The sequence below is a fragment of the Leuresthes tenuis genome, unplaced genomic scaffold, assembly GCF_036924035.1.
Source record: "Leuresthes tenuis unplaced genomic scaffold, fLeuTen1.0.hap1 SCAF_5, whole genome shotgun sequence".
Lineage (NCBI taxonomy): Eukaryota > Metazoa > Chordata > Actinopteri > Atheriniformes > Atherinopsidae > Leuresthes > Leuresthes tenuis.
In genome coordinates, this window is record NW_027325359.1 from 1,386,573 (window position 1) to 1,412,355 (window position 25,783).

At 41.3% G+C, this 25,783-nt stretch overlaps 1 protein-coding gene across 1 annotated transcript; it reads left to right on the forward strand.

The window, feature by feature from the left end:
* On the forward strand, positions 1-25,710 carry LOC140306800 (DNA topoisomerase I, mitochondrial). Its single transcript, XM_072385392.1, has 19 exons — positions 1-116; positions 1,594-1,648; positions 2,488-2,534; positions 4,858-4,977; positions 5,063-5,150; positions 5,247-5,374; positions 5,449-5,564; positions 6,736-6,857; positions 8,040-8,162; positions 8,242-8,429; positions 11,226-11,370; positions 14,260-14,403; positions 14,601-14,786; positions 18,374-18,442; positions 22,785-22,899; positions 23,459-23,586; positions 23,772-23,872; positions 24,493-24,642; positions 25,341-25,710. The coding sequence occupies exons 1-19, from the start codon at positions 1-3 to the stop codon at positions 25,441-25,443; spliced, it is 2,244 nt and encodes a 747-aa protein (XP_072241493.1). The 3' UTR covers positions 25,444-25,710.
* The last annotated feature ends 73 nt before the right edge of the window (positions 25,711-25,783 follow it).

Consider the following 25,783-nt stretch of genomic DNA (forward strand, 5'->3'; position numbering starts at 1 on the left):
ATGGGAAGAGAGAAGGACGCTAAGGGAGACTCAAAGGCCAAGCACAAAGCAACGAAACTGAAAAGGCTGAGTGACTGTGAAAGCGCAGGTGCTGGAGGAGATCTTATCAAGAACAGGTGAATAGTGTGCATGTGGAAAAGGTGGTTTGCTGACGGTCACAATTTAGCTTGCACCTCTCCACAAGATATTGAGACTAGTTTATGGGATCAGTACCCTGAGCCCCTGTGACTTAATTGCAGCGTTGGAGCAGCTTTCTTATAATCTATGCATATGATCTTCCTGCTGCACATCTTAACATCTGCACAGTGTCGACACAGGGCCCACATCAAAGCTAGTTTTGCACGGAGCTATTGCCTTTCATGTTGGTGGAATGTGGAGACAAATTAACTTGAGAGGGGGAAAAAAATAATACTTCAAAGGTTGAAGTTATAAGATGAGTCATATGGCAGGATGTATGTATCACTAAATGAAAAGATACAAAAAAAGTGTATCTGAGAGAGTGCCTCACTGGCTGGGCTGTCAAGCAAGCTGCTGGCATTGATTGCATGCAGTCATTTCACAGAGTACAGTGGGTACTCCATCTTCATATGAATAAATTAATTTCCTTTGATATCTGTTGCGTTTATTACCATGCATATGTGAGCAGACAAATGAATGCGGAGTGATCTGTCATTGGCTTGTGTAATTGATGAGAGCAGAGAGATGAATAGACACCTGTAAGCGCCAGTGGCAGCAGAGCAGGCGGCTTTCTGTGACAGCCAGCCTCGTGTTATTTCATGGCACACTGGCTGAATTAGTGATTAAGGATCAACTTATCCTCCCCAGCCACAAGAGTTGTGGAGCTAATTCTCCTTAGCAAGCACCTCCTGCTTTAATTGTGTTATCGCCTCAGTCAGATGTTCAAATTGTAGATTTCTGAATTGGGGGAAAAAATTGTATTTAGCTGGGAAGTAATTGCAGCTCGTGCCTTGAAGAATGGAAAGGTCAAACTGAAAAGAAACATGTCTGATGCTGTGTGGGGATCTTCTGGGACACTGCTTGTCTGTGAGGTGACATTTTACGACATCGCCTGAATAAAATTACCCTAACAAGGCTAAAGATTCCTGTAAGCCTTCACTCTCGGTGTGATTTATACTGTTTGTTGCTGGGTTCAGAGTTTAAAAAGTTCTTCAGCAAGATCCCTGACTGTTAAAACATCCGTGGCATGCTTTTTTTTTTTTATTCTTATCTTTTTAATTCTTGTTTTTTTTATGGAAACCTGCTTCCAAGGTGAGACTTTGCCTCTGAGGTTTGACACAAACGGATGTCTGGCATTCTAAGATGCAACAAAAACAGCTTTTCCTCCCTTTTATTTGCCATGCCACACAGGTATTCTTCACAATAAGCAGTTATCACATTGCAGCTGAGTTGAGATTTGCCTCTTGCTTACCGTGGGGCATGCAGCTCGAGGGGGGGGTTATTGTGTTTGACTGAACCTTTGAGTCATTTCAACAGAAAAAGCGAAAATGATATTTTCCCTCTTTGCGTTACAGTTATTGTATAACTAACACAGCTTCTCTCTTTCTCTCCTCTTCCATCTGTTCTGTTTGACAGCATAAAGACGACTAAATCGACAGAGAAGACGGACAATGGAAAGTCTCATAAAAAGGTAGAATAACTTCTATTCTCTATGAGCTGCTGCTAAAATGCTGTGGCAGATGTGTTTGGACACGATGTGCTGTGCTTACCTGTTGTTTTGCTCAAATATAATGCCTCTTTAAAGTGTAATAGGTGCCATGAAAATGATTTGTTTCTCTTTTTAGATAACTCAAATAGCTTTGCATATAGACCCGGTTGATTGTGCACATCATCTCCTTCATGTTGCCCCAGTCGGGCAGCAACCTCTGGGGCTGAAGATTGCAGTTACTCCCGTCCTTACTGACACTTATGCTTAAAAACAAAATGTTTTTGTCTCTATCTTCTCTTCCACATGTACATTTTGCAATAAAACTTGACCATTTTAAGTTGTGGCTAATTAAAGAGGCCTTTTTGGGTGATTATTAGCCAGATTTCAGTCAGCTCTGTCCCTTGAAGGGCGCTTCTGGCTCTTAGTGCTAAACCAACAAAGTGTCAAGACCTCGAAACAGTGGTGCAAAAGCCAGCAGGAGATGTCAGGATTACATCCATCTTATTTAGCATGGGGACACCAGTCAGTAACCTCCATTTTATTTGAGCCCAAGTATATTTATCCTCACAAGTTGTGCATTTCTAGTTTGTATGAGTGAATGTGTTGATTGTTTTAAGAAAACGAATGACTCTGAATAAAAAAAGATGCTTTCAGGGCCTCGGATAAGTGACTTTCAGGTTCTAAATATAACATTATTCAATATAACATGTTGTAGTTGTAGTTGTATACTGTTTCCAGGGCTGCTTTTGTGCTACTGCAGTTGGTGACTGTCCTTGCAACGCTGGCATGCTGTACTGAGCTTGAATTTATTGCCCTCACAGGTCAAGGCACCTAAGATGGAGCCCCTTGATCAGGTCAGCAGTTCCAGGTAGGAATGAATTCCTAATACCAGGAAATGATATACTATTAAAGGCTGAGACGGTAAGCTGATAAGGTATTATGGCGCCTTCTTGCTCCCTCCTGAGGTGATGGAAATTGATTCTTGTGTTTTGATGTTCGGGGACAGAAGCGTTCTCATTTCATACAGTGTGTTAAGTTGTCTCTGAAAATTAATTTTTACTCTATCCTTAAGATAAATATGCGGCCTTGTCAGCAGAGTAATAAAGGAGAAGGCATGGTTACAGTAATCTGATGCACGGCAGGAGGCTGCCTCCATGGCATACTGTGGCCGAAGGCCTGCTGCGTCAAATCTGTCTCACAGCAGTATCTCTATATAGTTGTTAATGGATTATCTCCCAGATGCAGATTTCTCCCGACCCAATGACATTTCAAAAGGAGATGTTAGTTGGAAAAATGTTTTGGCTTTTAATTCTTCCCTTTTGGGGAGTTATTTTTTTCTCAGGGAGTAACTCTGCTGTTTGAGTGGGTGTCATGCAGGGAGGAGAGCCGAAGCCTTGCAGCAGAGTTGTTGAAGGAACATAAGGCTATTAGAACCACAGACCGTAAATGTCAATGGACGCAATGACCCACCTTTCTTTGTATAGCTTTTTATGGATTTTGGTCAGTGGTGCAGTATAGCAAAAAAAGAAAAGAAAAAGGGGAATAGTACCAGCCCTCAGCCCCTTTCTCTCCACATTTTGCCGTTGAACTAAACTGCTTGACTGCTACACCTGCTTGGATTTTCAAAGGTGATTTAAAAAGAGAACAGAGAGGAAGTTGGACAAAAGCTTCACGTGTGTCTCAAGTTTTTAGTGACGCTAAAACGAAGCTTGGTTTGCCTCCTGCAAAGGTTAAGAACAATCATGTGTGAGTACTTTCCCCTGGAATGGTTGGGATTGTGACACCTGCTGGCAGACATCGGCTCTCTTTGCATTTACTTTCCATTAAAGTCCCCCCCCGTCTTTATGAGAGCTGGTGAACAAAGGCTTAAGCATTTAGTCTATGTGGCTGTATCCGGCCTGTCTTATTTCACACATACTTTAAGAAAAGAAAATACAAGTCATGAGTACTTATGCAGGAGTATAAAAGCAGTAGATTTACTTTATGGCTCAGAACACACGGCACAGAAATAAGTGTGTTTGTGCTCATGAATTTATTAAACTTTCTGGATAAGTGTAACTAACCTTTAGCAGAAGTGTTCAAGCCTTCACAGTAGCCCCTTTTTTTTATTTAATGTTATGTATATTTGTTGCAGCAGAGGTTTGTGATGGGAAAAGAGTATATATCTGCTGTTTAATGCGTCTATTTGGCTTGATAATGGGATGGAAAGCCAGCCTGTACACTACCAGGAATACACATGTGCTCCTGATGTCTTTCTTCTATTTGACTGTATTTATTTATTTTCTTTTGTCGTAAAATGTAGGTCTTAAATTATCGCCGTTTTATGCCGAAGCACATTCTGCACGCACCAAAGCTCAGACGGAGTAAGGCTGGACGAACAGAGGGTGGAGTCATGACCTTCAGGGGGTCACACTGTTAAAGTGTGCAGGGGGAGAATTAGAATCCAGTAAATTCACAGTTCTGTTTCTGTGCTCTTCGTTCCCCGTTTCCTTGCAACGATATATGACCTCGATGACTGAGCATGACCTTAAAAAGTCGTATTCATGTTATTTTTACTTGTCCTCGTGTTAGAAAGAGCCCCGGCTGTTAATGCTTTAACTGAATCTTATGACAATGACAGAAAAACACATTTATTCCTAATGGTGGTGCTAATTTTTCCTCATTTTGGCCATTTCCCTGCCCATCAATTATTCAGTCTGCAGGGAAATGCAAGCTTACTTATGTGTGTTATTATTATTATAATTTTTCTTTCATTTCTAACTGCTACAATTATGTCATTATCATTACTGTTTCAATAATGTTTCTTAATTATGACAATTATGTGTGATTACTTGTGGTCAGCGAGTCATCATTGTGTAAATGTAAAGGTAATTTTTGTTAGGAAGCAGTGAAGAAGCTTTCCTTCAGCCTGGTTTTTAGCTTTTTACATAGGATCTCATTTCTAATAAAAAAAAAAAGAAGAATTTAGCTGGATAAAAATCAAGAAAACATGCAAAAATTTTAGCTGCTTTTTTTTACTTTAAATGAATTTAAAGTGATATTGAAACATAACTTGTGTCCTTTTAAGGATGTTGTTACCTTACTATCAGCTTAAGTCTGGAGCTGCAGTTTGAAAATAACTCTTAGATATCAGAGCTGCCACCTCAGTCCAATGAAGAGCGTGGAACTGTGATCTTCTTTTTCTGATTTAGTGATTTCGTGAAACAAGAGCCCCCGGATGATGACTTTATTACAAAGAAGAAAGGGTTGAAAAGAAAAAGGATAAAAGATGAGCCCATGGAGGGAACCTCTAACTCCACTGCTTCATCCACGTGAGTCTAATCGTTCTGGGCTGTGGCCTGTCAGTCATGTTAATATCTGTGTGTAAATGTTGGGTTTTTGTCTCAGTGTCTTCAGCTCAAAGAGAAGAAACAGTCAGCCGAGTGATGAGGAAGAGAGTGAAGGAGAAGCTCTGAAAAATAAGTCAAAAAAGAGAGCAAAAAAGGTGGAGGTTTGTTTTATCTACCGTTAATGTTTTTGGCTCTAAATGCGGTTCCTGTGACTGTTTTTGCACATTTTAAAGAGTTTTTCCTCTGCACAGACTGTAAAGAAAGAGGAAGGGGAGCATCCGGTCTCAAAGAAAGGGAAGAAGACCAAGGAGGAAATTGAGGAAGCAAGACAGCTGAAGATAAAAAAGAAGGAGGAGGAGGAGCAGAACCGCTGGAGATGGTTGTGAAATGCTGTCTTTTGACATCTTGCAATGACTTGCCTCTCCTGTTTTTCATCACTCTGCTCTTTGTTAGGTGGGAGGAAGAGAAATATGAAGATGGGGTGAAATGGAGGTTCTTGGAACATAATGGACCGTACTTCCCGCCTGAGTACCAGCCGCTCCCTGACGATGTTCACTTTTACTATAATGGTCAGTGTAGTGAAATTCAGGCCGATTCAAACGGCGTTCGCCCCCTTCATGAATATAATTCACAATTATGTTGGTACCGAGATGCTGTAGAGCGCATTATAAGTAAATCTAGACTTTATTCGAGTACATTCCCGAGCCGTCACAGCTTACTTACCGGGGTCACATCTTCTTATTTTGTTATTATGTTAAGATTGCTACACCCAAATTCTTAATGGCAAAAAAACCTGTTTCATATTTGAATAAAAGGCTCGTTTAAAACCGAGACTTTAGAGGAGACAAGAATGCAAACGTGTGCAGCTTTGGAAAGAGAAATGGGAAAAGTTCTGCTGCAGTCGGCTGAATTCTTCTTTATTGCTCTATAAAGGAAAAACAAAGCTTAACTAATCTTTCACTTGGTCTGAACTTTAAATCCAGGGTTGCCCATTATTCACAAAATCACCATTAAACACTACCAAAAAAAGCTAATTAGATATAGAACAAAGTCTAAGGGGAGTTCTGTGCAGCCTTATGATTGCTTTATGGACTAATCCAGCACTATTTACCTGCTTCTGGATGCTAAACTCCAGGCTGTACGCTGTATTTTGCAGATTCAAGTGAAAGTTGGTGTGAATGTGCACAATAATTGGGTTGAACGACAGATTAATTCCATTTTGACAAACCTTGAGAAAGGGTTTGGGTTAGAAGAACTGTTTTAACCCGGTCAGAAGCCTTTTTAAAGGAAGTGGTCTTAACTTTTGGTTGCAGTTAGCCTTTAGTGGATGAGAAACAAAATGCTTGTTTAAAGAAATTCTACGCTGGTGTACATGCACTCTGAGTGGCTCACACACACATGGATCTGTGGAGTGCCAGCCCTGTATTGGGTCAGTCTGTGATTGATGACTGTAACTGTTTTTGCTTTGTTTAGCAGTCGAACCACATTGCTTTCCTACGGGAGTTGGTTTGATCTGTTAATTCCTGTGCGTGCGCGCTCTTGTTTGTGTATCTGATTCCTACGAGTGGCCTTGAATGTAGATCTCTGTCCTTGTCTTTGTACCTGCCTCAATGAATTCATGGATTAGTCTGGCAGCTCTCCAGAGGAGCCCCTGTGTTGGAGTTTGAGAAAAATCTGAGTGCTTGTGTGTAACATAATGATGAGTAAAAGTGAAGCAACAAGTTTGTGTTTTGTTTAAAGGTGAGAAGGTAAAGCTGAGCCCAGCAGCTGAAGAGGTGGCGGTTTTCTTTGCCCAGATGTTGGACCACGAATACACCACAAAGAAGGTGTTTCGGGAGAACTTCTTTAAAGACTGGAGGAAGGTAAAACCCAAAAGCAACGTAGAGTCTGCTGCTTTATCTCTGTAACCGAGGGGTGACCTTCCCTGTGAGTGCACCAGCTCCAGCCCCCCCCACAAGCCTCAAAACTAAAGAGGAATGTTGCTTCTTGTCTGTATTCCAGGTCTGTGTGTTGCAAACAGAAGAATATACACATGTAAACACAGGATGAGTGTGTGATTGCGACTTGTACGCGCTCAGCGGCGTCTGTCAGGGTGTCCTCTGTGTGGAGAAAACATTGTGCCAAGCCCCAAGGCATATCATGCAGAATTAATTTTGCGCTGCTTAGTGCTCAATGCTCTTGAAAATACGATTTATGTGGAAGCATTGATATGCTAATCCAGACAACTAGCTCCCCTGCAAATGAACAAATCCAATTAAACAGTTTTATTATAGCTGGAAAAAACCCCTCCTCGCTTCACTGCCCTCAGAGCCCGCCCACTGCCGGGTGTCATTCATGCTTAGGCACGCAGACTGACTGCGTGTCCACACTGTCAGGAATCCTACAGATGTGTGCGTTTGTGTGCTTGTGTTGAGCTTTGTTCATGGATCTCCTCTTCAGTGAGCATAGATAACAAAACCTACATCAGTACGTAGCTCAAAGGCTTTATTAAGGAGAAGCTTTTCCTCTATTGTTCCTGTTTTTGTTAGGATGGTTTATCAAAAGGTGAACCTTTTTAAGTCCTTTTTCCATCAGGATCTTTACATGTGAGAACTTTTTGGGTCACATGTCCAACTTGTTTCTTTGCTCTGCTGCTCACTACAACTGAGAAACGGATGTTTTAGCTATAAATAGGCAGTTTGTCTAAAAGTTGACCTTAAGTTCCTCCAGCAGCACCTTTTTCCTCTGGATAGCAAAGGTCAAACTAAAACCAATAGATGTTTTAGACCTCGAAACTTCAGAGAAAAGCCGAGACCACCTTGATCTTGTGGCCTGTTGTGCTGGAACCTTAAAAGTGGACAATTATAGTTTAGATTTAGCTGCCCTGCTGCTATTGTCTGTGCATTTGTAAATATGAAAGGCTGATGTTGCAGCTGGGTCTGAAAAGTGAAGTTTTTTCAGACATATCATTAAGGATGAAACAACAGAAGGTGGAACTAACAAAAAAAAAAGAAAGATTTGAGCTCTGACCACAGGTCAGTGTAACACACTTTCTGCTTATCCAGGAGATGACCCCTAAAGAGAGGTCACTGATCGGAGATCTTGACAAATGTGACTTTGGAGAAATCAACTCCATGCATAAAGCCAAGGTGGAGGCCAGGAAAAACATGACTAAGGAGGAGAAACAGGTAAGTTTCCTCCATAATCTTTGAACACGGTCCATGTGTGTTTTTTAAACCCGATTTGTGCTTTTAATGTCTGCTGCAGGCTTTGAAAGAGGCCAATCAGAGGATTGTAGAGGAATATGGCTTCTGTCTGCTGGACCACCACAAAGAGCGCATCGGAAACTTTAAGATTGAGCCTCCAGGCCTGTTCCGAGGTAGAGGCGAGCATCCCAAACAGGGAATGCTGAAGAAAAGGATCCAACCTGAGGATGTTATCATCAACTGCAGCAAGTGAGGAGAATTGTTGTTAAACAGAATTTACCTGCTTAAGAAAATGAGGCAAGGCCCAAATTTACTGTTTAAAATGATGATAATCATCTAAATGTTGCACTTTGTGTTATTCCAGGTTATTTTCATGCCACTGGTGCTGTTAATTATGTTTTCAGAGACTAAAGGAGGCTCTGATGTACTGTGAGAGACAGAAATATGTCCTGCAGTGGGTTTCACACCCCCCCCCCCCCCGCTCACAATTTGTATCGACCGAGTCGAATTCTAGGATTTTTCAACCCAGGTCACGACTATTTGTTTCTGAATTTTTGAAGGGCACAGAAATCTTTGCTGTTGGATCCATACTTAGCTTTTAGCATTGGGTCAGCTACCATTTACCTCAGTGTAATAACAGCAATATTACACAGGGGAGATTGTTCTTGTATCACAACTTAATGAAAACATTAAGGAAATAATACCCACAGTGACAGAGATATTGCTGATATCAGTGGTTTTCAAACCTTTTGAGTCCACGACACACAAAAGACAAAGATAAAATCTCACTATTTTCAATCTACAAATGCCTTTTGACAGTTTAAAACAAATAGAAATAACAAAAGCTGTATTACTGATGCTATGAATGAATTTGAAACTTTTTGAAATCCTACATTCAGTCCACTGCAGATCATTTGAACCAGTCGGCTCTGAAAATTGAATGAAGTATTGGAACTGAAACCTGTCGCTTATGTTATTGAAGACAGGAACAGAAAGTCAACTCACACTAAGTGGATAAAGAGTTCCTCAACGGCCTGAAAACGCTGGATCCTTAAAGTGCACACATAACATTTAGCCCCACTTTCTGACACTCATGGAGAGCTTTTCTTTAGAGGATTCTTGATTTTAATTGGTTTCAAATCCAGCCGTCATCCTTGAATTTGGCTAGTTGTGAAAATTGACACTCAAATCTGTGTTTTAATGTCTGAAGTGGCTTGTTTTGGGGCAGCTGATGCAAGGTGCGACGTGTCCACAGAGCTCTCCTCGGCTGTGAGGATCTCCACTAATATGTAAGGGCTCTCATACAAGCAACTACCTTCAGAAACCACCGTGGCCTCCTTTTTCCTCTCCTCACATCACAAGCACCCTCCCAAACTTGCACTCGAACGCACCACGAAGACCACGCCCAGCAGCCAGCTTTCTACGCATCATTGATGCCTGAGCAAGATGACAAAGTTCAGAAATGACCAGAAGTCTTTTAAAAATACTCAACAAGGCAATACTGCATTGGTAAGAATGCTGGTTCTTATCACTCCGTTGTCCTTAAAGGATATGGCTGCTGAGAACTTTGCTGCCGGAGTCTGAGGCAGTGCTTGGCCCATAGAAAACATGAAAAATGAGGAGAAGTGGTAGAAATCGTCGATGAGAAGCCAGTCCGAACGATCTCTCTTCAGCATGTTTAATTGACAGAGACAACAAACACTGAGGAAGGTTTAAGGATGCAGATAATGTGTCTCACACCAAAAAGAAGATGGAAAGGGGGAACTGTTCCTGTTCCTACTGGTTTGGCATGTATGGGCCCTAACCTGGCCCCATACATGCCAGGTTAGGGCATGTTAGACCGAACAAATGGTCTCGCTGCCCATGGTTTAGATCTCCAGCTCTCTTGAAGCAATGTTTTCTCAACCTGGGAGTTTAGTTAGTTTTGAAAGACATTTTGCATGTTAGCACCATGTTAGCTTTAGCTAATTTCTGTCAACAGGTGACATGCTCACGCTAGCTGTGGGTTTATCTGGTCCAAATGAAGCCATACCACAGGAAACTGTCATTAATGTGCACCTTTGCTGTGTGAATGCACACAGGAGGAGTAACGGGGGGGGGGGGGGGTTGCACCTTATCATCATGGGGCTGATGATAAGGTGCAACCTATGTGTAAAAGAGGCTGTCAGCCAGCACTGTTCAGGTGTCACTCTGCCAGCATTGATGTAGTAAATCAAAACTTAGTCCTTTATGCAGTTATATTTTGCAGTTTTAAGGTGATGACGCGCTCCAGTGGGCCTCACTGGTTTGCCACTGCACAGGCTTTGGAAAAACTGCTGCAGAGTTCACTTTTTCCTGCTTCATATGTGCGATTCTTTTCAGTACAGATCTGATATATGTCGGCTGAACCGTACTTTGGATTTGGATACCCTAACGCAATTACCTCAGCTCCGTCTATTGTAGGTATTTCTACTCTTAGAACAGCATCTATCCGTCTATTGTAGGTATTTCTACTCTTAGAACAGCATCTATCAGGTGGAAAAAGGACTCCAGGGATTCTTTTGTTTTCCTGGCAGTGGTTCCCGGGCTGTAATACAAACTGTGAGCACGATTTCACAGTGAACTGGCAGGAGTTTTTTATAACTCAAACGTGCTCCATGTTATTAAATTGCAGCTGTTAAGTGATTGCCTGTAACCATTTTCTCACGCAGTAGGGATCCAGTTGGGTTTTTTTTTCTCCTCCTTTCACTAATTTACATGCAAATAGAGGTGAAAATAAGGCTTAAGCTGGAAAACTGAAATATTTCTTTAGTACTCATGAATTTAAGTGAAATGAAGGGAAGCACAATTGCTTCTTTAGTCTCATTTATTTTTTCTTAAAGAAATAATATCCATTAAACCCAGTTTCGCTCCTTTTTTGTATTATTTCTTTTGTCTGTTTATATTCCAGCTCATCATGGCCACACTGCAGTGGCTCTCGGGCCCCCTGGGGAGCCTGCTCTTAGTTTGAGAACCACTCTGACTGCTTGTATGCACACGTTCTGACACGCTCTCTCACTCTGCCAGAGAATCCCGTGTTCCTGTACCGCCTGCTGGTCACCGCTGGAAGGAAGTACGACATGACAATACTGTGACCTGGCTGGCCAACTGGACTGAAAACATCCAGGGCTCCTTTAAATACATCATGCTCAACGCAAACTCAAAACTCAAGGTAGTCCGTCTGTTGTGCACGTGGGAAATGATGCCTGGGCTCGTGTTGTCAGACATTACAACCACCTCTATTGTTTCACGTGGCAGTTGGTGATAGTTATCCGTATAATTGTAAGGGGGAAAATGAGAATATAGGAAATTACGGTACCTGCTTTTTTGTATTAATTGGACATTGAGTTTTCTTCTTTGTGTTGAAGTGGGCTGATTTTGCGAACCCGAAACAATTGTAATCTCTCCACTTCGTGTCATTCAACAAACCTGTGAAACAGTCATTGTTCTTGTGGGTCGTTCTTCCTCAAAGAAAGCTTCAGCTCCACATTTATTCCCGGACTCTCCGGTGTGCCTTGTTAATAATTCCATTGCATTCTTATATCTGGGCTTATCGGCCCATTCAATTAGGATCTATTATATCGTACATTTCCTTTGCCTTTTTGGGTCATTGTTCTGTTGGATCACCTCCCCTGTACTGCTCTTCAGCTGCTGAGTCACTCCCTAAACATTGAGTTTTATTTAAATTGCAGCAGCTCATAGCAATAAGTAATGGCACTTTGCATTAAGAGAAGAAAACAAATAATTTCTGAAGCTCTTAGACGGTGGGAGGTAAAAATGAAGAAACCCTCAAACCCTGGAACTATGTGGGGCAATCTTAGATTAACAATTTATTGCCCTCATTTAATGCTTTTCTTTTCTTTTTTAGAGGGTGGGGGTGTTAATGATTGGTGCTCCGTCTCATCCATTCATTTGAGCTGCTCCACCGCCACGGTTCTTAGTGCACGGCTGATTAAAACTGCAAGTTTGAATTTTAAAGGATTGCTGGGGTTCAACTTAAAGTTGAAAGATTTTATGAGTTATTATAGATCTAAAACATGAGAGACTATCAGATCAAAAGTTTTAGTGCTGCAAGCCCCGCCCTGAAGGTTCTGGTTAGTCTTCAAAGTATTATCAGGGCTTAAACTTCTCCAAAGGCTCTGTTTGGCCCCCTCCATGTGAGATGCAGATGGTTCAGGGTCACGTGAGCCCGTAATAACGAAGCACATTAACAAAAAGGATGGCTTAAAGGCAAACTGAAAGTAGTGATGGTGTCTGCCTCCTAAACCCAGACAGGAAGCTTGAATCTCGGCTCGTATCTGAGTGCCCTGCCTCCCAGTTTCCTTTGTTTTAGGAACCATAAGCCTGCAGTGAATACTTTATAAGGCTAAATTACTGCAATGAAGCCTGGTCATTAAGGATTTTGTATGTGAGGATTGGGAGTTTAAGTTCTGTACTGGATTTTAAAAGCAAGAGCTAGAGAGAAGCTAAAACTGGAGCCGATACACTCTTTGTTGCTTGTTCCTGATCTCTTTAGTTTGTTTCTTTCATAAGATGCCTTTAAATAACTCCCATAGCTGCATGTGTGCCTGGACCGTATCAAATCCTGGTGTTTTCTCCAGGGCTCTGCTTACATGTTAGAATACGATGGGCTTTTTACACGATTTCTGTTACTATGTTCCTTAAACATATAGCATATATATGTAGGAACATAAGTTTTATGTCATTTAAGCTTTGAGGTCTGGTCAGTGCTTCGCCTCTTTGGGTCATAGCATTCAAATGGATGCAAGAACCCAGAATTGAGGTGAATTAAGTGGTTCCCTTTACTGTTCAGCTGTAGTAAGTCAGTCGGCTTGTATCTGCTCCACAGTCTGGGTTTTGTTAGCTTGCAGTGCAACTTTGAAGCATAGACCTGAACTGGGACTCTGACTTTTTTACCTGTGAAGACTTGCTTACAGATCATTTGAGTTTATGTGACCTCGAGCTAAACATTAAAACATCTGGAGACAGTGGAGTTGGAGAGAAGTTCACTTGCTGGATGTCTCATCCCTGCCTGAAGCTAGTGGCTCATAGTTGGATTAAACCGCGTATCGAGAACAAATCTGTATGTTTACTGTCCTTTCAGGCAAATAGTCTGTTATACACGGATGCAGTTTTCTATCTGGGTATCTATTTATTATTTATCTTTTACATGCCTGACATTAGAGCCTTTTATAGTAGATGTATTTGTTGTATGCAGCCTGTGTTTACTCTCATCTTTCCTATGCTGCTGGATAAATTAAATCTAATCTTAGACAAAACTGTCTGTTACCAAGGATTGTGGTTTATATGGAGTTATCTGGTGTTGACAAGAGCTGGAAACGCTGGCCATAAAAAAGGCTTATCTCCAGTTCTGCTCAACCGTTTTTAATTCTGAAACTGATGGCGTCTGGGAGTGCGCTGCTAAATTTGTGGGAGCCTCTTAAGGGAATTCAAAGCATTTCATAAGCCGGTCTTTTTCAGAAGCAGTTCTTTGGGATCAGCTTCTCGTTGCTCAACAGTAACTAACATATAGAGCCGACTTGTCCGATTGTTGGTTTGAAACATTATAAAGCAAAAAATCTAAATGTCAACACGTGCTTAAAAGGTGAATGTTACTTTAGCGGAAATTAAAATGGATTATTTATAATGTATTGGCCTATAAAGTTGTTATTTCTTTTCTTCCTCTCAGTTCTCGGCTCCTTCCATCTTTCTCGTGGAAAGGTTAATTTATTCCACAGTTCGTCTCCATGACGATATGAGTGTGTGTTGACTGATGATGGCTTTAATTGTATCTTGGTTGCAGGATTTTGTCATTAAGTTGTGTGTCTTTGTGTTTCACCCTGCTTTCATGTTGTCATTATTAACATATTGAATGGTTTGATTTGGAGCTTTTCAAGAGCAGATTACTTTTTGTTATCATGCTGTCACTTGAGTTTAAGTCATGTTTACCTTTATCATTTCCCTCATTCATTATCCCTCACGTTCACCCCCTCTGTGCTAATCTAGCTTCCTCTTCTTGTCTTTTCTTCTTCTTCTTCTTCTCGTTTTCTTCCATAAACAGGGAGAGAAGGATTGGGAGAAATATGAAATTGCTCGGAAGCTGAAGTCCTGTGTGGACGACATCCGTAACGAGTACCTAAAGGATCTCAAGTCTAAAGAGATGGTCATACGCCAGAGAGCAGTGGCCCTGTACTTCATAGACAAGGTCTGCTTTTAGGTTATTTCACAAGTGTCAGTACTGAAATAACAGATGTGGCTCATTCCAAAGACCTCTACAGTTGTTTATGTGTCCATTCAAAGGTCTTTATGATGTATGTTTTTCTGTGAATTGCGGGGGAATGACAGGGTGTGCATTCATGTTTAATGTGTGCAACAATCTGTGCGTCTTCTGATTTGAAAAAGCTGGCATTGAGGGCTGGTAATGAGAAGGAGGAGGGAGAGACGGCGGACACAGTCGGCTGCTGCTCGCTGCGTGTCGAGCACATCACCCTTCACGACCATCTGGAGGATAACAAGTGTGTGGTGGAATTTGACTTCCTGGGTAAAGACTCCATTCGCTACTACAACAAGGTCCCTGTCATGAAACAGGTAAAAGAAGAACATCCGTACGGGCTGACACTAAAACATCTGTGTTTTCCCCTTTCCTGATACCAGAACAATGTGTCCATTCTCATTAGGACAGGAGAAGACGTTCACTGTGACACAAAACCAATACATTTCATTGTAATAATCTAGGTTTTGTCCTTTTGGATTGTGGCAGAGAGCCTGCAGAGAGGGTTTCCTCCTTGAATGTTAACATGCTCAGAGGGATCAGACAATCATCCATCATAATTGAGGATTGGAGCCCTGGGTTGCCATGGATTAGCAGTTCATTCTTCACAATAGTTGAATAACTGACCTCCTGCTCCAGTCTGCTTCTCTTTGATTTCTGCTCTGCAGACATTTCTATGCTGGAGAAATGTTTTCATCTGTGTTTTTAGGTCCTTCTATGAAATCCCAGGGTATAATCAAACTAACTAAGTTGACTTGTAGCCTTAACCTTGTGGAAGCAGGATAGATGGAAACGACTAACTGTGGGAAGAATGTTTCATTCCTCACTGTTTTTAGATTTTGGGGTTTTCACTCTCTCTCTCTGCTAATAATAGCTGAAGGCCGTCAAAACTACTCATTTTGAAAAGGCAACATGTTAAATTTGGAATAATAATTTACATTTTAGTTCCATCGAAGCCAGAAACGCTACAACTGTCACATCCAGTGATAAGTTGAATGGACTCTGAAGGTTATTTGAGGGTTGTTTTAATGGCATAAAGACTGGCAGCAGCGCTTTTTGAGGCCTACTCGGTGCTTTGCATTGCTCATAGTTCACTGTACAAGTTAATAGCTTGTTTTTGGGGTTCAATTCCACTTTGTTTTTGATGAAGAGAATATATTAAACTTTTGTGTGAGGCCTCCGGAGCAAAATCACCGAGTGTCACTGAATTGAAAATGGGAATAAAAGTAATGTGGAGCCATCCATGTTGTAATGGTTTTCAGATTACACTATTTAATATTCCTGTGCTCACGAAGCAGGCACACAGCAAGTCGGTTGTATGGTCTATCGTCATTCATCTCAGTCGCTTTGATTGGCTTTAGTTTACTGCTTTGCAATATTAGATTATGCAAAACCATTTTTCGAAAGGCTTCCTAATCATAAACTTCATTTAAAGGATGAATGAAGCTATCTTGAAGGGGGTTAATTGGTTATAGAGACCAAAACATGGCTGTGAAGTCTGGCTTTGGCTTCGCTTTTAAGCTCCACAGTTAGTTTTGTTTCCCCAGCCTGGACTAATGCATATACATGTGATGATGCAATAAATGAAGAGACAACAAAGATGGATTAACCCGTGCTGAAATGGAAAAAAAAGCTAAATATGTCTGGAAACTTTGTTAAGTTGTCCGCAGTCTGTCAGGCAGCTGCCACCTTTATTTGTGTCTGCATGTATGCATATGGAGATTTCCAACCCCTCCCCTGGTGTCAACCCATGCTATCTTTTATTCCAGTGATGGAGAAAGAAATGTTAACACCTGACAGCCAAAGTGTTTTGTTTCTTGGCAGAACATATAATTATTCAAATGAAGCGCATTCAAAAGCATCACATTAGCTAGAATTAATTAGTCTCTGCATATTTTAGCATCATCAATTTCCTGGCAAATCAGCGTGATTGCTGCTAAATGTCACTTGGAATAAAATAGAACAAGAATGGATGGAAGGAATTTCTATTTCTAACCTTTGGAGATATTTAGCACCATTGAAACCAAAACCAATCAGCCGCAACATTAATGCCTCTGAAGTGAATTACGCTAATCGTCTAATTACAGGAAAACCTTATCTGTTTTTATCCATTTTGATGTTATTTTCACATGTTCCACCCACTTAAACACTGCTGTAGACCTTAAACACCTTTGATGGAGACTGGACCATCGGGTAATTGACCAAAGTGCACCTCAAACAGAACCCTGCCTACGGGGCAGATTGTGTCCACACCCTGAGGATGAAATGTAAAAACCCAGCTTTACCACATGTTAAGTTTCTCAGGGATTTTTACTGGGAATAGATACAAAATGGCCGAATAGGGCGACGCATGCAGTGGATTCCCAGTGATGTTTGTCTCGTGTGAACTGTATTTGATCGAAAACGAGTAACAAATGAGTTGGTGAAGAGCAGGAACTACTTTTTTCTCTTTGACTGTGCCCATTACATACCTCAGGATCAGTTCCTGTGTTTAAACACATTTAGAAACCTAGAAACATTAGAAAAATTAAACATTTAGATCAGTTGACTGTCTTAGACCAGCAGCCCAGCAGCCGTTACTTTTTACATTTGTAGTTCAAAATAACACAATTAACATACAAATGAGTCGGTGAATCTGTGTTTTTATAAAAGAAACTCATCTGCTGCCGTTAATTGGGATATTTCAGTGGTTTATCTGGAGAACTGATGCATCTGTGGAACCCACAGAGTCGCTGCAAATGTCACTTGGAATAAAATAGAACAAGAATGGATGGAAGGAATTTCTATTTCTAACCTTTGGAGATATTTAGCACCATTGAAACCAAAACCAATCAGCCACAACATTAATGCCTCTGAAGTGAATTAGGCTAATCATCTAATTACAGGAAAACCTTATCTGTTTTTATCCATTTTGATGTTATTTTCACATGTTCCACCCACTTAAACACTGCTGTAGACCTTAAACACCTTTGATGGAGACTGGACCATCGGGTAATTGACCAAAGTGCACCTCAAACAGAACCCGGCCTACGGGGCAGATTGTGTCCACACCCTGAGGATGAAATGTAAAAACCCAGCTTTACCACATGTTAAGTTTCTCAGGGATTTTTACTGGGAATAGATACAAAATGGCCGAATAGGGCAACGCATGCAGTGGATTCCCAGTGATGTTTGTCTCGTGTGAACTGTATTTGATCGAAAACGAGTAACAAATGAGTTGGTGATGAGCAGGAACTGCTTTTTTCTCTTTGACTGTGCCCATTATATACCTCAGGATCAGTTCCTGTGTTTAAACACATTTAGAAACCTAGAAACATTAGGAAAAATTAAACATTTAGATCAGTTGACTGTCTTAGACCAGCAGCCGTTACTTTTTACAATTGTAGTTCAAAATAACACAATTAACATATAAATGAGTCGGTGAATCTGTGTTTTTATAAAAGAAACTCATCTGCTGCCGTTAATTGGGATATTTCAGTGGTTTATCTGGAGAACTGATGCATCTGTGGAACCCACAGAGTCGCTGCAAATGTCAAATGTAATTGTGGTAATTTCCCCTCCTCTGGCCCTGCTGTGTAATGGACAAATGGAGTCGGGCTGCAAACACACAGCCACGCATCGCAGTTTTATATCTTGGCTGCGCTGTAATGCATGTAATGTGCAGGTTATGTTTGTGTAATTTTATGGTTACTGTTGTGAATTACTGTTATTTCAGCTTTTAAAATCTTTTCTTCTTTTTCTTCTGCATGGATTTTGAATTGATTTCCTCTGAACAATCTGTGCAATAACCAGTTCTGAAAATGTTTAGCCTCCGGTTGGGTTGAGACCAGACCAGCAAATGTGCATTTTTATTACTTCCAACCATAAAAGTAATTTGATCGAACTTATTGTTCTTTCTTTTCAGGTTTTTAAGAATCTTAAACTTTTCCTGGAGAACAAAGAACCAGGAGATGAACTCTTTGACCGTCTTAATGTGAGTGTGTCACTGTTTCTGCTCGAATTTCTTTCTCTTGACGATGTTTTCTTAAAAATGGACATTGTGTGCATTTAATTGTGGTTGAAAGATGCCTGGCTGGAAATGAGTTGTGAATAATTGCTAACTGAGTTCAGATCAGCTGAGCCTCAGTACTCGGCTGTGTAAAAACTTCTCTGAAGTGTCATTTTTGAGTAAAGGAGTAGAAAAAAGATGGCAAAAGCAAAATAGGAAAAAAAAACACCTTTTTCATGGCCAGAAAACCACAGTGAAGGAAAAGCAGGGACTAAAGTGTAAGTTGTAAGATGAGACTGAATGAGGATGAGCCGTCGGTGTGCTGAGATGAAAGGGCTGAAACGAGGTAACCGGAGGTGAGGAGAAGTGAGGAGTATTAGAAACGGGGGAGACTGAAAGCAGGAAAGTACTTTCAAAAGAGCGAGGGGATGGACTCTCGCAGATAAAAATGAAAATGTGAGCCAACATGCTGGGTGGATGAATTTCCACACGTGAAATCTGGCATCTTCTCAGCCGCTTCTCCAGCTGCCGACAGCAAGGCCACACAGGAGAACGCTTCGTCTCTTAGGCTCTACTCCACTTTTAAAAAGGCACATTATATGCTTCGTTTCTTACCGGGGGCTCACACCAAAAGAGTTGTGAGCGACCACAGCCGCTCACGACGCTCACAACCCGCCGCTTGTACTTCTGCCACCGGAAGCGGCCAAAGGGGCGGGGCTTATATGTATAGCAACTAGCAGATATATATATATATATATATATATATATATGTATATATATATATATATGTATATATATATATATATATGTATATATATATATATATATATATATATATATATATATATAATAATCCCCTCTTTCACCATGGATCGTACTCTTGGCAGCCTTCTTTGTGTTTCTTTGTTTGCGTTTTCCACCTTTTTTCCACCTTTTTACTGCCTTTTTTTCCGCCTTCGGAATCCAGATCGGCCCTAATTGGCTGTCGTTGCGTCGCGTCGCTGCTCATTTGCATAAAGTTGAGCCTTTCTCAACTCTTGAAGCTCACAACGCCGGCCGCTCATCGACGCCAGCTTACATTGAAAATGAATGGCAGCTGCCCGCTCACGCCGCTTTTGGTGTAAGCCCCCGGTTAGGCTCTACTCCATTTTTAAAAAGGCACATTATGTCTATTTGTGACAATAACCCCAGTTAACAAGTTGTTCTTGTGAATTAGTAACTACGGCTTGTTGTTGTTCTCCTGCTGGAACTTACAGCCTGATGGCTTTGGGTTAATTTATTAATTGATTGATTGAAAAAGCAGGAGTCAAGGCTGTAGGGGGGGGGGCGTATGCAGCAGATGAGTGGCTGCTCTGGATAATGTGTCCGATGGCAGAAATAAAAATCAGGTGTAGCAGAGCCATGTGTTGGTGTGTGTCGACTGACAGATGGGAAAAGAGATGCAACACAGTTCAGAATGTGAGGTTAACATGGAACCGAGCAATTGAAGGGGGGGGTGCGGGGCCCTGTTTCTGCTTTCCAATGTGTCAGGAAATGTCAGCATGTTGGAGGTGGAATGGTAATGGCTGCTTATGGCAGACCTGATTGACACCCAGACAGGCCAGGACACAGAAAAAAGAAGGATGGAGTCTCTTTCCCCCCCAAGTTTCTGTCTTTTTATTTCCCCTCCATTGAATTGGACTTAGTCTATGAAGGTAGCCACTCATCTGATGAATGTAGAAACTGACCCTGACACCCGAGGTTAGCAGGAGAAGGCGGCCAGTGGCAAAAAAAGCTTAAAGGGCAAAGAGGGAGGGCACTGGGGAGGCTCACCACTCAGTCAGCTGCATTAAAGTTGCATGGTGTAACATTAGGACAATTTATGCCATGTAGCCCCACAGTAGCTTCAAGGGGAAAAGAAGCAACACCCGCTCTGGAACAGACCTTTTTCACAGCCACCATGAGGGGTTCGGTGGGGGTATTCAGGTGGTTGCAATGTGTGCTGCTCCATGCCGTCACATCCTACACATTAGACCTTTTAGGCCAAGAAGAAGAGGAAGATGTGTGAAAATGGAGAGCTGTGAGTGCCGGTTCAGTCAACCAGGCTCAAAACAGATGGTGGAAGGTATAAAAAAAATAAATAAAAAAGAGGATTTGACCTGATTGTTCAGACATTGGTCGGGAGATAAGTGTATTTTTGACGTAAAACCGAAATGAAAGGCTGGAAAAGTTGTTAATTGAAATATTTTTAAATCAAAGCTGTATTATCTGATGTGTCTGTAAACAAAATTATGACGTGGAGTTAGAAATACTTCAAAGTCTTGTTTCCTGTCCCAAACCACAAAGCCGTGAGAAAAGGAGTTTTAGACCTACTGATACTTTAACACTTTAAAGTTACAATAAGTTGGTATTAACCTGTTTTTATTGGCATTTTGAATTAAGTGCATTTAAAAAAGATGCATAAATAACTAACTAAAGCCAATAAATCATTACTTTCCATTTCTGTTCCACCTGGTAAGTAAAAGTAGCATAAAATGCATCTCAACCATAGAAATGACAAAAAAAACCTGAATTTGCATTTTCTTTATTTAGATTTTTTTAAATAGTTAAATTATGCACATTTAAGCCATTCAAAGTTTTATCTGTTGTCTGTACCCGCTTCATCCAGTTCAGGGTCTGTCCCAGCTGCTCAAACTCACTCATTAGATCAATTTTAGAGTCACCAATTAACCTAACATGCCTGTTTTTGGACAGTAGCCTGAGAGAACCCACGCATGCACGGGGAAAACATGCAAACTCCTCTTAGCTAACACACTTAAAACAAAGCGTGGCTTGTCAAAGGTGTCGAAGCACTCAGAGCTGCAGGGGATTATGGATGCCTCCCTCACTTGAGATATTGAGTTGCGTGTGGATTTATTGGATTTGATAGCATTTCCCTTTGGGATGCACAAAGTCTCCTAAATTCAGTTAGATGAGACGTCAAAAATGGATCTAATGCTGTTTTTAATTCTGAATGGTTAACAAATGACTTTATTTCCCTGTTTAAGTTCTGAATTCAGATCTGACAAGAAAGAAAAACTGATTCCTAAGTGTAATGAGCAATATTTCAGAGAAAGATGATGCCTGTCAGCAGAAGAGTAACAAGTTTAGCTCTGGCTACACATGCATCCATCATGCGTCTGTCAGGCTTGTCTGGAGTCATTCTCTCCAGAGTCCACATCATTACAGCATCAGTTTCAAAAGAACCTAACCTCTCTGCATGTCCTTTAACTACCTCCTATGGTAGTTGAATTAAATTACTAACTGAACTGTCATTTAGCTCATTCGGGCTGGTTTATCTATTGATTTTCACCATTTTCTCCCATCATTACGTATTCCCTTTGAGCTACCTGAAGGTTTATATATGGGGCTGATGCAAAGACTATTGAAGCTCATAATGGCAGCACTCTGTATTTCTCCCAGGGGTTGGTGACATCACCAAATACTCACTCACCAGCAGTGTGTTAATCATGAAGTCCAGTATGTTGCATCCTGTAATATAGATGTAGAAACTGGAGTTGCAGTAATCACACATTATGCTAATACCTTAGCATTTGACGTGGCTGGCATACACAAACATTCGCACAGATGTGTGAAGGGAGTCAAGGGTGTGAGGAGAACCACACTTGCCCCTCAGACTTGCAGACTCCCTCATTAGTATTGCAGGCACAGAGCTGGGAAGCTCATTAGAACGGCAGACGCAGCAGCAGATTTGTACCTGTGTGGTCTCCAGCAAATACAAACAATCGTACAGTAGGAACACACGAAAACATTCTTTTTCCAGTGGGCTTCTTCAGCGAGATGCGTATTGATACAGGTCTGTGGCCTCAAAGAGCTCGGTGCTAATTACATTTGCATTAAACCAGCCCCAAGTATTAGTTCGCTTCATTAAAATAATTTCCTTTTTCTTGCGTCCAATTTTCTGATTTAATCCATGTTTAAGATGCACGTTTTCACCTCTTATCAATAAGTGTGTTTGTTTAGGCTTCAAGCTGTTCTCGATGTGACCACCCTTTCATCTTTGTCTTCTTCTTCTTCAAACTGCTGTCATTTTAGGGCAGCTAATGGCTATTTAACCACTGGCTATGACAACCTTTACTTGCCTTAATACCCACAGAAATGGCAGAAGGGAAATAGCACCGTGAACTTTCTTTATCTGCCTGCTCTCATGGAAGATAAATAAGGCGTAGATGGTATTTTATGATTATTTGTTTTCTAATGCTTGCAGCACTCCAGGAGCATGGTGCCACAGTGCCACCTAGTGGCTGTGAGCGTTGTGATGAACTCTCTTACCCTTTTTTCTTTGCAGACAACCCTTCTGAACAAACATCTCAGCTCTTTAATGCCTGGTCTGACTGCAAAGGTCTTCAGGACGTACAACGCCTCCATCACCCTGCAGCAGCAGCTCAAAAAGCTCACAAACAGTAAGTCTCATACATTCACGCAGACTATATGTAGGCATCTGAAAGCATTGGCTCGTATTCCTTAGCTTAGTATGTGCCCAGCTCTCCTCCTCAGCCAAAACTTTCACTCTTGAGGCATTTATTTTTAGCTTCCTCGATTCAACATGCCCTGTCATCAGTCAGCTTGTCCATCTCTGGCAGGGGAACATTATCACTGTACCCAGTGCTGTGAACCTCTGCCTCGGTCTTATCAAAGTCCCATTGGCTGCCTCTGCCGTCATTTCTCATTCGGAGATAGAAGTGTCATACACTTCTGGTTTCTAGATTGCCACTGAGCCAATATGTGCTGGCTGACGTGAGGTTGCAGTGAGTGTTGTGAGCGCCCCAGGAGAAATGAAAAGCTAATAGGGCTCTGAATGGATGGAAATTGTGTGCAGGGTATTAAATTTATGCTGTATATGTAGAATAATGCAAGGTTTGCCAGCTGAATTTTATCTTTTAAACCTCTGTGCATCATTCTTGTTGGTTAATGTACTCGTTTGGATTTAAACCATTGTTTTTTTTCTGTCACCACCCAAAGTGTCTGACAACGAGGCAGAGAAACTGCTGTCCTACAATCGGGCCAACAGAGCCGTTGCTATTCTCTGTAACCACCAGCGGGCGCCGCCAAAGACCTTTGAACAGTCGATGGCTAACCTTCAGGCCAAGGTAAGGACAGTTGAACGGTTTACCGGTTAGTTATTCATCATATTAGGTCACAAAAAGACAATATCAGTGTTCTGGTGACCAGAGATCACTACAGAATTCAAACAAAGCGTCACAGCTCACTCCATGATCATTTAACAGTAGAAACATCTGAAGTACTGATGGATGTGGTTATGTGCTCCATCCAGATCGATGCTAGAAAGGAAAAGCTGGATTTAGCTAAAACGGAGCTGAAAGAGGCCAAGAAGGAGGCCAAGAGCAAAGGAAACACGGACCCGAAACTACAAACGTAAGTGTCAGTATGGTGCACAAAAACAGCAAACTGCAGACATTAAAACAACTAAACTACTGGTGAAAATCTTAAACCACAAGCACTTCTGTGGAGATGAAGACATCGAGCAGGTTTAAGTCGTTTTGGAAGACTTTTAACTGCTGTTAAATCTGTTAAAAAGCAGGATCTCAGAGCCGTGCTGTTAATTGGAGATAAGCTTTGCTACTTTCAGGCTTTCATGTCTTTGTTCACAGCTCTTATCAGCTGTATATTAGTAGAGTGACGCAGCTGCTAATAGACTTCTGCTTTTCAATGTGCACTGCATTTAATTTCTGACTGAAGTCGGCTCACTGCATTAGTTCCGGTGGGCAGGAGCTTGTCCTTTAAGATATGAACCATATTAAAAAGAAGCAAAAAAAGAAAACCGTCTCTCCAGGACTTTGTAAATCATTTATCTTTATCACCTCTACTTTCCATATATTCTTTTTTCATTTATTACTTTCTGTAGAGGCTTTTTTCCCTCCAGGTTGAACACATCCTGATACAAACATCTTTGCTGCTTGCTTACAATTTGATAAGATGCCTTCAGAAAGGTTTTTTGGGCTCTGTTGTACCTTTGTTTGTGCATTTTTCACCAGTTTGGTGGAGCGTAAGAAGTTAGCAGTTAAGCGCTGTGAGGAGCAGCTGCTGAAGATGGAGGTCCAGGCAACTGACAGAGAGGAGAACAAACAGATCGCTCTGGGTACCTCAAAGCTCAACTACCTGGATCCACGCATAAGTGTGGCTTGGTGAGTGAATACCAAACCAGAGCATGCTTGAGTCAATGAATAAAACTGCAGTGTCACGTGTTTCTGGATGCCTTGAAGCCTCAAGCTCCGTATTTTGGCCGCTGCTGCCTTTATCTGACAGTGGAAATGATGAATGTGCAGTTTGTCCGACTGAGAGCCATGAAAACTCCTTTTTGTTGCAGTTTGTAAATCATAAACGGGTGATAAAGAAGGAAATGGGCCCATTTTCCCAGATTTCTATAGACACAGACTTCTTTTTGCAGTCAGGATCCGGGTCTATAGCAAAGTGACTCGCTGCTTTGTTAAAAACGATCGTACTTTACGTGCATCCTGCCTAACGAAGGCCAGCAGCTCCTCTGCTGCTTTTAGCTGAACTTGTGTCTGTGCAGCGCTGAGATCACCGTGGTAACGTAACCTTAGTGACTCACCTGCTCTGGCGGTTTCAGCTCAAAAACCGGTGAAATAGTTGAACTCTTACATTTCTGCAAAGATTTAATAATCGACACAAGAAGTCATGCTGGAAAGCAATTTTGCATTTATATAATAAAGGAAAAAGCAACACGTTTACAAATGTGATGGTTTTTTTAAACCAGATAAATGAAGTGATCGTTACAGAAGTAGAGCTTCTTCTCCTGGTAGCTGTTATGTGCATGTGCTCCTTTACCGTAACGCAAGCTGAACATTGTCTGTTTGTTTAGGTGTAAGAACATGGAGGTGCCCGTAGAAAGGATCTACAGTAAAACCCATCGGGATAAGTTCGCCTGGGCCATCGACATGACGGAGGCAGACTTTGAGTTCTGAATATGAACTAAAGCTCCTAGGTGCTGAACTGATTCAAGATGCAACTCAGGAACCTTTCACTTTATATAAACTTACAGTACTTTAATATTGCATTTCCAGGATTTCCAGGTGACTAATGTGCTGCTGTATGACACGATTAAGCTTTAATGTTGTTGTGCATCTCTGTTCGATGATTTTTTTTTTTCCGTTTTGCACTTGATTTGGAAGAGTTCTGTTTGTACATTTTGTTTGCATTAAGTTGAATAAAGGTTCCCACCATGCAGCAAAGTGAAAAGGGTGTGAAAAATACTGCTTTGAATAGAAATAGCTGCAAATGGCTTATTCAGCATTGAACAGACTT